The 11,915-nt window shown below is 40.8% G+C and overlaps 1 protein-coding gene across 3 annotated transcripts in view; it reads left to right on the top strand.

Moving 5' to 3' along the window:
* The window catches only part of LOC100663575 (caspase-8), a 32,135-nt gene extending 21,383 nt beyond the window's left edge, over window positions 1-10,752 (top strand). For 2 of the 3 annotated variants that reach the window (XM_064286819.1, XM_003405937.3), the window contains 5 exons: window positions 1,211-1,316; window positions 2,069-2,206; window positions 3,271-3,379; window positions 4,103-4,610; window positions 9,517-10,752. In XM_064286819.1, the coding sequence (XP_064142889.1) occupies window positions 1,211-1,316; window positions 2,069-2,206; window positions 3,271-3,379; window positions 4,103-4,610; window positions 9,517-9,670 (1,015 nt within the window). In that variant the 3' untranslated portion in view covers window positions 9,671-10,752. The remainder of the gene's footprint in view (window positions 1-1,210; window positions 1,317-2,068; window positions 2,207-3,270; window positions 3,380-4,102; window positions 4,611-9,516) is intronic. The other variant, XM_064286820.1, reaches the window with a different exon arrangement.
* The last annotated feature ends 1,163 nt before the right edge of the window (window positions 10,753-11,915 follow it).

Below are 11,915 nucleotides of genomic sequence, written 5' to 3'. Positions count from 1 at the left end.
TTAAAAGCCTTAAAAATCCATAAACACTGGTAAGAATGTGTAAGTCAGGATACATAATGCTAAACTAGGAAACAAAATTATTTCATCCAAATAATGTATAACTTACATATTTGCTGAAACTGTAAGAGTTTTTTTTTTTTTTTCCTAGATATTCTAAGCAGGTGACTCTAACTCAGACTGCAGACAGTCAGCAATGCTTGAGCTGGTTCTTAGTGGGTGAACTCTAGAGATAAATAATGGAATAGGGTGAGGGCGAGGCAGGAGTCCCCAAGCAAGAGGAATTACAGCAAGAGAGCAACATATATTGGTGTGGTTGGGAAACTGCTAGTCCTTTGGTGGGGCTGAAGTCTGTGAGGACATAAAGGAAGTATCTGCTGTGGCATTTGGTGTGTTTGTGCTGGGGCGAAGGGGGTGTTTGCAGACAGTGGTGATAGACATGTCCCAATTCTTGGTGATCCTTAAATGATAGGCTAATACAGTTCTATTTTACATTGAAGCTAATGGAACAGAAAATAGCACTAAGCATTAAATAGGGGAGAGATGGTCAGGTTTGCATACTTTAGGTATTTCCAAGGGTCAAACCTTATTCCAATAGAAGAATAGTTTAATTTTATAATATAGATCAAGTGTAAAACAAAATTCACTCAACTGCATTAAGAATGAGCAGTGCATGGAAAACAGCACCTTATCATATGTCATAATGTGCCCATTTTTATAACAAGTTGGTCTTTTTTCTCTCTTGACTTTTGGGAGCTGTGTGTTGGGCTGAAATACAAATACAAGCTGAAAATATGTCTTAACAATTTGTTACTTGTCTTTGTTTCTTTTTCTAAAGATTAGATTATTTTTTGTTTTGAAAAATCATAATTTTAATTTTTCTGTAATCTGGCTTTCCGTTGATTGTTTCTGGATCTTGAGTTGGAAGAAAATTATAAAATAATTCACCCATGTTTTTATTTTGGTTGCGGAATCTAAACTCCTGGAATATAATAACGGTGTAATAATAGGTCATCTCAGCCTAATTGCTCCCAGTGGTGTAGCAGTTTGATGTAATCATGCATTCCTTCTACTACCCTTTGTGGAGCTTAATGTGACATTGAAAGTAGCTTAGGTGGTACAGCCAAAGGCACCAGGATGACAATTCAAACAAACCACAGCAGAAAACTATTTAAGAAAGTATTGTTTTAAACTTCTCAATTTCTCTCTATAGGCTCATGCTTTTTCAGATTTCACAAGATATAACTAAAGAAGACTTGGATTCTTTCAAGTTTTTCTTGAGTCGGAAAATTCCCAGATCTAGACTAAAGGATAACGTGGTAAGACTAAGTTGTAAACCTAAGGAATTAATTTGTTAGGAGTTGGGGATTTTCCAGAGTGAAAATAGCATGGATCCTTACTGTTAAACCATGGCTTGGGGACTCCTGAAAAATAGTAAATGTTTATTTATGAGTTCTATAGGGTACAAAGTTTTTCATAAAGAGCAAAATGGAGCCTACGTTAATTATCCTGAGGAAGCACCAGAAGGAAAGAAAAGAAGTCACAGCCCATTATGGAGATTAATAGAATTGAAAAAATCAGTCTTAGGTCCAGAACCCTATTTCTTCTTCAGGAGTTCCTGAAGTCACCTACAACTGCGGATGGGGGGCAGCGACAGGGGACCTCAAGCCTGAGTGACTGACTTGGTTTCAGAGGTGATGATGGGAAAGGAATCAGTATCAATGGCTGCCACCATGGTAACCAGACAGTTGTGGAATCAGCCCTGCACCCCAGGTTGTCCTTTAGTCACCACACAGAGCCAATCCACAGGTTACCTCAGGAGACAGAATGAGTGAAGTCTGAGATGGCATCTCCTCTCTTCACTGATTTCGGTTGTTTCTGGACCAAAACAGAGCCAGAAAGCACAGAACTACATACGACTATGTAGTTAGTCTCATGATTTTACAATACCAACATGCTGTCTCAAAAGGGTCTGCTTAGACACGAAGAAGGTGGAAACGAGTAAAAATATGTCTCTAAAAACTCAACATGGTTCAGTCCAATTTTATGATTCTGTTTCTCTTTCCATTAGACCTTCCTGGATATACTCATTGAGATGGAGAGAAAGGACATATTGGGGGAAAGAAAACTGGATACCCTGAAAAATATTTGTGACCAAATCAACAAAAACCTAGTGAAGATAATCGAAGACTATGAAAACCTGGAGGAGGTAGAAAGATCTTGACATCTTTTGTTGAGCCACACAGAAGCTTCCCTGAAGCCAACTCAGCTAATTTGTAATTGCTTGCTGTTTACAATAGCCTTTAAGAAAAGTGCTTGTATTTTAAAATTCCTTTCCATGGTTATATACTATTTGTATATTCGGAAACAATGTTACAAAATGAATTTCTCTGTTTTCAGAGGAATCAGATCACTACAGAATCCCACCATATAAAATAAAATTACCTATGTTTTTGTTGTTTTGTTAAATCCTTACCTGTGCTTTCTTCGACCTGCTAATCCAAAAAAGAAGATGCTTTTACGTAAACTCTGAGTTTGCCAATGTTAAAATGCATATTCTGTTTTTTAACTCTGAGAACTAAAATTTCCCAATTAAACAAGATGAATTCTGAATTTTAGTTGGGATCTGACACTCTGCCTTGGAATTCATCGGTCATTTCCAGAGCAGGACCAGGATCTTGAGAACTTCCTGCCTATGGTGCTAGGGGTGGCATTTGATTTTCAAAAGGAATGTCCAGGAGGAGCTCCAAAAACTCTGTTGCCGTCGAGTAGATTCCAACACATAGTGACCCTATAGGACAGAGTAGAGCTGCCCCATAGTGTTTCCAAGGAGTGACTGGTGGATTCGAACTGCCAACCTTTAGGTTTGCAGCCACAGCTCTTAACCACTAAGCCACCAGGGTTTCTAGGAGGAGCTCATGTGACCTGAAATGATGGAAGTTGATGATCTGTAGTGAAACAAGGTTCATCCTTTGTCCTGGACTTCAAGACTTAAAGAGAATCTTTTGAAATTATTTTCAGGGCACAGTTTAGCAGTAAAGTTGAGTACAAAGAATGATCAGAATTGCTTGTCTTCCTATCTGGGACTTCAGAAATATCATGGCATGAGTATTCCAAGGGATTTAGGCTAAAGTATAAAAACAGTTTAAAACACTAGTATTAAGAGGTACATCCTGCTTTACCTCAAATTGGACCCATTGAGGTGGTTGATTTAAGACCTCCAACCCCCAAAATGAGAATTCCCTAGTAAGTGGTTCTATCTTGTTTTTCAAGGAGGCAGCTGTGTACAGGATGGATCGGAAACACAGAGGTCACTGTGTCATTGTCAACAATCACAACTTTACCACACAGGCAGCCAGACCAGGGACTCATAGAGATGCTGGTAAGAAACTCTGCAATAGTTTATCAAATGTAAGTTGGGGATCTTAAAATTGTTTGTTTTCACATTTTCTTTTTGGAAATTTCCTGTTTCACTTAAATGTTAGATAATATTATAACTATAACCTGAGCCTCTTTTACATCTGTAGGGCATCACAGATCTGCTAACTCTCCTGTTGCCCTCAAGTAGATTCTGACTCATAGTGACCCTATAGGATCGAGTAGAACTGCCTTATCGGATTTCCAAGTAGTGGCTGGGGGACTTGAACTGCTGACCTTTTGGTTAGCAGCCGAGCTCTTAACCGCTGCGTCACCAGAGCTCCAATCTACTAAAGAATGACCATTTATACTCTGTGGTTTGGTGGTAGGGGGAGGGGGCATGCTGGGTTAGCACGAGAAAACCCAGGTTCAACCTCTGGCCCCACCGCTAGGTAGGTTTGTGACTGTGGAACAGTCACTGGGCTTTAGCTTCCTCACCTGTGAAATAGGATGAAACTCTGGCCTCTGCTGACTCTCAGGATTGTTACTTTAAGGCCCCATACAATGTGACAGCACTGTGGGTACTGTAAGAAGGTGGGTTAGTTGTAAAATTTATTGTTATTATGAAAGTCATAAAATTCAAAACTCCAGGCTATTTGTTGTACAATTTTTATAAGGATTAACATTGTTTCACCCCTTTATTTCGTTTCATTTCAATTTGCCCTTGCTCTCCTTTCTTTCTTGACAGAGAGTCTGAAATGCGTGTTTCAGTGGCTTGGGTTTGCAGTACGGGTATACGATGATGTGACTAAAGCAGACCTGGAGAAGGCTCTGCAGGAATATAAGAGTCATCCAGACCACGTTGACGGGGACTGCTTCGTGTGCTGTATCCTGACCCATGGGAACCTTGGAGCTGTTTACTCTTCAGACGGGGCCCTCATTCCCATTCAGGAGATCACATCTCACTTCACAGCCCAGCAGTGCCCTGGTCTGGCTCACAAACCCAAACTCTTTTTCATCCAAGCCTGTCAAGGTGATGAGATACAACCTTCCGTATCCATTGAAGCAGATGCTCTGAATCCTGAGAAAGAACCCTTTTCCCCCAGGGAGGGGAGTCTCCAAGACAGCATTCCTGTTGAGGCTGATTTCCTGCTTGGCTTGGCCACTGTCCCAGGCTATGTATCCTTTCGACACCCGGAGAAAGGCAGCTGGTATATTCAGTCTCTGTGTAATCATCTGAAGGACTTGGTCCCAAGGTTAGAGTTCTGAGTTGTTCTACGTACCTGTCCATCTATCCACACATCCATCTATCCACACATCTATCTATCTACCCACACATCCATCCACCCATCCACCCACCCACCCACCCACCCACCCATCCATCCATCCATCCATCCATCCATCCATCCATCCATCCATCCATCCATCCATCCATCCATCCATCCATCCATCCATCCATCCATTCTCCACCCATTAGACTTGCATTGAGCTCAAGCATATACCTGGCAGGGGAGATACATAGAAAAAAGATAGCCCCTGCCCTCAAGTTGCTCACAGTCTAGAGTGGTAGACAAACAAGTCGATGGGGAGAAGCATGCCAGGTGGTAAATACACATTGTAATGCATAGGGTATTATGGAAACATGTAGTATGAGACCGGATCAAGGGAGACTTCTAGAGATGACAAATAAATGTTAGGCAAAGAAGTAGGGAGAAAGACGTGCTGGACAGAAGAAAGAGCATGAACAAAGGCATGTGTCTTAGTTATCTAGCAATGGAATAACAGAAATAACACAAGTGGAAGGCTTTAACAAAGAGAAATTTATTTTCTCATAATCCAGTAGGCTAGAAGCCCAAATTCAGGGAGTCAGCTGCAGGTTAAGTATTTTTCTCTCTGTCAGCTCTGGAGGAAGATTCTTCTCACCAATCTTCTGCTGGACTAGGAGCTTCTCAGTGCATGAACCCTGGGTTCAAAGGATGCGCTCTGCTCTTGGCATTACATTCTTGGTGGCATGAGGTCCCCCTGTCTCTCTGCTCACTTCTTTTGTATCTCAAAAGAGATTGGCTTAAGACACAATCTAATTTTGTAGATCTCATCAACACAGCTGCTGCCAATCCCATCTCATTAACATCATAGTGATAGGATTTACAACACATAGGAAAATCACACCAGATGACAAAATGGTGGACAATCACACCATACTGGGAATCACGGCCTAGCCAAATTGATACACACTCAATCATAGTTACTGAATGCCTACTATGTGCTGCTTTTGGGTTCCCTGATGTTATATTATCCTTGGTCTCCTGCCATTGCGCTGACAAGTCCCCTTTTGTCTCTGCCACATATCTCTTACCTATTGTTGTTGTTGTTAGGTGCTGTCTCATAGCCATCCTATGTATAGCAGAATGAAACACTGCCTGGTCCTGCGCCATCCTCACAATCATTGTTCTGCTTGAGCCCATTGTTGCAGCCACTGCGTTGATCCATCTCATTGAAGGTCTTCCCCTTTTTTGCTGACCCTCTACTTTACCAAGCATGATGTCTTTCTCCAGAGACTGATCCCTCCTGATAACATGTTTAAAGTATGTAAGATGTAATTTTGCTTCTACAGAGCATTCTGGCTGTACTTCTTCCAAGACAGATTTGTTCCTTCTTTTGGCAGTCCATGGTACATTCAATATTCTTCGCCAACACCATAATTCAAAAGTGTCAATTCTTCTTCGGTCTTCCTTACTCATTGTGCAGCTTTTACATGCGTATAGGTGATTGAAAACACCATGTCTTGGGTCAGGCACACCTGAGTCTTCAAGGTGACATCTTTGCTTTTTAACTCCTTAAAGAAGTCTTTTGCAACAGATTTGCCCTGATGCAATGCGTCATTTAATTTCTTGACTGCTGCTTCCATGGGTGTTGATTGTGGATCCAAGTAAAATGAAATCCTTGACAATGTTGATCTTTTCTCTGTTTATCATGATGTTCCTTATTGGTCCAGTTGTGAGAATTTTTGTTTTCTTTAAGTTGAGGTGTAATGCATACTGAAGGCTGTGGTCTTTGATCTTCATCATTAAGTACTTCAAGACCTCTTCACTTTCAGCAAGCAAGATTGTGTCATCTGTATAATGCAGATTGTTAATGAGTCTTCCTCCAATCCTGATATCCTGTTCTTCTTATCTTTCTGGTATTCTCTGCTTTCAGTCAAGATCCATCTGACATCAGCAGTGATATCCCTGGTTCCACGCCCTCTTCTGAATCTGGCTTGAATTTCTGGCAGTTCCCTGTTGATGTACTGCTGCAGCCACTTTTGAACAATCTTCAGCAAAATTTTACTTACATGTGATGCTAATGATATTGTTCTATAATTTCTACATTTGGTTGGATCACCTTTCTTTGGAATAGGCATAAATATGGGTCTCTTCCAATAGGTTGGCCAGGTAGCTGTCTTCTAAATATCTTGGCATAGATGAGTGAGCACTTCCAACATTGCATCCATTTGTTGAAACATCTCAATTGGTGTTGATTGATGGGAAGATGAGCCTTATTTTTCACCAATGCCTTCAGTGCAGTTTAGACCTCTTCCTCCAGTACCATCCGTTCTTGTTCATATGCTACCTCCTGAAATGGATGAACATTGACCAATTCTTTTTGGCACAGTGTCTCTGTGTATTCCTTCCATCTTCTTTTGATGCTTCTTGTGTCATTTAATATTTTCCCTGTAGAATCTTTTAATATTGCAACTTGAGGTTTGAATTTTTTCTTCAGTTCTTCCAGCTTGAGAAATGCTGAACATGTTCTTCCCTTTTGGTTTTCAATCTCCAGCTCTTTGCACATGTCATTATAATACTTTACTTTGTCTTTTTGAGCTGCCCTTTGAAATCTTCTGTTCATCTTTTACTTCATCACTTCTTCTGTTTGCTTTAGCCACTCGATGTTCAAGAGCAAGTTTCAGGGTCTGTTCTGACATCCATTTTGGTCTTTTCTTTCTTTCTTGTCTTTTTAATGACCTTTTGCTTTCTTCATGTACAAGGTCCTTGAAGTCACTCCACAACTCATCTGGTCTTCAATCATTAGTGTTCAATGAGTCAAATCTATCCCTGATATGGTCTCTAAATTCAGGTGGGATATACTCAAGGTTGTACTTGGCTATCATGGACTTGTTCTCCTTACCTGTTGTTGTTGTTAGGTGCTGTTGAGTTGATTCTGATCACAGCAACCCCATGTACCACACAACGAAACACTGCATGGTTCTGCACCATCCTCACAATCGTTGTTATGCTTGAGCCCATTGTTGCAGCCATTCCTTACTTGGTCTCCTCAAGAATAGTTCTTCACTGAAGTTCTTCCCTGGACCCCTTCTGTTCTCTCTCCCTCTCTCTTTACCCACACTTAGCAACTTCGACTGCACGTAACAGCCACTGGTATCTCCGTGAAAATGTTTCCCAAATTGCCATCTCTGGGCCACTCACCTCTGAGCTCCTGGAGAATAGAGACCCTTTTATGTCAATTTTTTATCCACAACATCTGCTGCAGTGACTGCTGTTTGGTTGGGCTGGATAAAATACTTGCTGCACAGATGAATGTCCTCCTTCCTCACATCAGCCCTACACGTTTCTCACTGCCTGTCCCATCCCACCTCTATGTGGCCCTTAAATCTCACCTTCAGCACACCTAGTCCTGAGTTCATCTTCCCAGTCCTTTCCAGGATTTCTTACTCCTGAGTCCCCATTTCTAGGAATGGCCACAATGCTTTTCTGGGAATTCAGGATTGAAGACTTGAGTCACCTTTCCTTTTCCCTCTTTTCTTACTACCTTCTTATCCCCACCGTAGTCATCGATGACCAATGTCCTACGCCTTCATGGACAAGGCAATATTTATCAGTGGCTTACTATGTGCCTACTGTTTACTAGGCATTAAGCTGGGGGCTGGGAGTTCATTCGTGAATAAGAGAGATAAGATCTCATCTCCATGGAGCTTACAGTCCAGTGAGGGGAAGTAAATGTAAAAAAATATTTAAATTAATAAGGTATCTTCTGGCAGTGATACCTGTTATGAACAAAGCAAAGCAAGATAGTGGTATAGAGGGTGAGGCAGGAGGGCTATTTGAGAAGACTTATTGTGGAAATGATATTTCAGAGGGGACTGAATGATGAGAAGGAGTCAGCTACAGGAAGATTTGGAAACAAAGAGAACAGCTAGTGCAAAACAGGATGAAGTGCCTGAGGACCAGGTGGGGCCTGCATACCCATGTGAAAAATAAGAGCAATGATGATGAGGAGGACAGAAGTAATAATAATAATGCTAAAAATGTTGGTTGATGGTATATGGCAACCAGTGTTCTAAGTGCTTTATGAGTTACTTCATTTAATTCTCACACCAGTCCCTGAGATGGGGACTATTGTGGTCCCCATTTCATTGCTGAGAAGACTGAGGCACACAGAAGCAAGTAACCTGCCAAAGACACACAATTAGTGAATAATGAAGCCATGATTCAAACTTGAGTTCTGCCTCCAGAGGATATGTTTTGCTCCCAGTGATTTGTGTTGCCCTCTCCTAGAACGTTCTGGTAAATGTGACACATCCTCTAAGCCCAGACCCCAGTGCCACCTCCTCAACCTGAAGTACTCTCTTCCTCCTCTACACTTGTAATAGAACTTTGATCTGCTTTGCATATGGTGTTGATCACATTGTGCCATGTATTACGAATATAATATATATGCCATCCTTGGTAAATATTTCATGTCTACATTCTACATGTTTAAGTTCATGAATTGTATCACATTTATCTTTGTAACCCTTCCAATGACAAGAATAAGGAAGGTTAATTAGCAGTATGTTCTCTGTCTCTTTCTGTATATCTGTCATCTATATACCCACCTATATATTAGCTTCAAGGAAGAAATGGAAAATAATTATGATCAAATTTCTTCTGTGGATCAAGTGTCTTAATATACAAAATGTGATTATTATAATGTTGACAATGAATGTAGCATTGAAAAAATGTTACATATTTTAGTCTTTTATTTTCTTTTTCAAAAGAAGCTTTTGTTTTTTTGGTATGATTCCAGTAAGGCTCTGGCATGTTAGAACAGGAGGGAGCCACAAGTTATAGGCATGTGGCTTCTGCCTCCTGATTGAAAATATTTTTTCTTCTCTGCCTGCAGACATGAAGACATCTTATCTATCCTCACTGCTGTCAACAATGATGTGAGCCGGCAAGCAGACAAAGATGGGACAAAGAAACAGATGCCCCAGCCAGCTTTCACACTACGGAAGAAACTAATATTTCCTGTGCCACAGGAAACACTTTCCTTATAGTAGAGTTTTCATGGACTCTTAGACTTGAAAGGAACCTTGGACATCTCCTCCTATCCCACCCAGCATAGGCATCAGTGATGAATGGTGAGCTGGTCTCTGCCTGTCTTGTTTTCCAATGCAGCCATATTTTTTTTTTGCCAATCTGAATGTTGGATACCTTTCTTTGTTGAAGACTTGAATTGTAGCCTTGCGTTTAGTTGTGCACTCAGTAGAAGTTCACTATACTATTCTGGGCCTTGGTTTGTTCATCTGTGAAATGAAATGTGGGACCAGGTAGACTTTAAGATTCCTTCTAGCTCGAAAAACTACTGTGACTGACAGCATCTAGACTGAGCCGTGATTTCCTTTCCATTATAACCATCCATTGGTTATAATTCTGTGTCTTCTGCTGCATGGCCTGGATGTAGACATTGGACAATGAGATCATGGCCTGCTGATCCTCCCTCTACCCTTCCCCTTCTGAAGGCTTCTCTTCTGCACATCTATGGAGGTGAAAACTTAGCCTATGCCATGCCATTTCCTTCTTCAATGTAAGAGAGTTGTTTGTGCAAGAACTTTTTTTTTTGAGCTGGGGACAGTCTTGGCTCCAGGAACATTATGACTCAGGGCAAAAAGAAAAGCCACTCTGGAAGCAGAAACTTTACAATCTTATATCAAATTCTGTGTTGGTTAGGACCTTTCAGTTCCTGGTGCCAGAATATCCAACTCTACTGACTAAAGCAGAGAATTTATTGCCTCCTTTTCTTGAAAACTCATGAGCCCATAGGACTGGCTTCAGGTGAGGCTTGATTCAGGACTCAATCTACAGGATGTCATCTTTCTCTTGGCCAAGGATTCTCGGGCTATAGCTGCACTCTGCAGAGCTGCAGCCAACAGCCTCCACCTTGTCACTAATACACTTTGCTCCTCTGGCCCCAAGATGGGAGAGTGGGAGCCTCAGGGACTGAAGCTGTTCACAGAGATCGTTGCTCTCTTCTCTTAACCAGAGGAGCATCATTTGGGTATGACTTGTGGAGCAGGTGGCTATGTACAGAAACCTTGATAGTCTTTACATTAAGGTTTTAAACGTTTTACGTACTTGCCTTTTTTTTTTTTTTTTCATTTTGTTTTCAAGAGGAACTTTTCTTTTTTAATTTCTGGAACAGTATTTTGAATTCTTGAAGTTTAGACCTGAGAGGGAAATTGAAAGTCCTGTGGTTAAGACCTTTGGTTATAGATGAGGAAGCCAAGGCCTGGGGAGGTGAGGCAACTTGCTCATGATGCTGCAACCACTTGTTTACAGGATTTCATTTCCCACCCAAGTGAACTGGAATGTCACGGGACAACATTCCCTTGGATATGCAGGTGGTCATGGAAGATGTCAGAGAACAAAGAAAAATAACGCAGAATTGCGTGACTTTATATTTATTTATGTGGAAGCTAAATTTATTTACAATGAATTTACTATGAGAAATGTGTAGAAGAATCTCATTTTAATGTAACTGGTAATTAATGGATTTAAATGTAGATTACTGAGGTAGTGAGTCTATATATATATCAGACTGATCTCCCTAAGCCATTGTTCATACAAGTCAAGGCTAGCAGCTCTTGGTCTTAGTCTTAGTCCAACTAAGTACATAAGAATTTGCTTCCAAAATCACATGGAATTCTTTGGCTGCTTTACAGCCTTGCTCTGTAAGGGAAGGATGACATGATACAATAGAAAGAGCAAAGGGTTGTGTCCTTTCACCATATTTATTCAATCTGTACGCTGAGCAAATAATCCAAGAAGCTGGACTATATGAAGAAGAATGGGGCATCAGGATTGGAGGAAGACTCACTAACAACCTTCAGTTTGCAGATGACATGACCTTGCTTGCTGAATGTGAAGAGGACTTGAAGCTCTTACTTATGAAAATTAAAGGCTACAGCCTTCAGTATGGATTATACTTCAATAAAAAGAAAACAAAAATCCTCTCAACTGGACCAATAAGCAACATCATGATAAAAGGAGGAATGATTGATATTGTCAAGGATTTCATTTTACTTGAGTCCAGCATCAACACCCATGGACAGAAACAGCAGTCAGGAAATCAAAAGATGCATTGCATTAGGCAAATCTTCTGCAAAAGACCTCTTAAAGTGTTAAAAAGCAAAGATGTCACTTAGAGGACTAAGGTGTACTTGACCCAAGCCATGGTATTTTCAATTGCTTCATATGCATTAGAAAGCTAGGCAATGAATAAGGAAGACCAAAGAAATGATG

The sequence above is a fragment of the Loxodonta africana genome, chromosome 6 (assembly GCF_030014295.1).
Source record: "Loxodonta africana isolate mLoxAfr1 chromosome 6, mLoxAfr1.hap2, whole genome shotgun sequence".
Lineage (NCBI taxonomy): Eukaryota > Metazoa > Chordata > Mammalia > Proboscidea > Elephantidae > Loxodonta > Loxodonta africana.
This window is presented reverse-complemented; position numbering and strand designations above follow the sequence as displayed.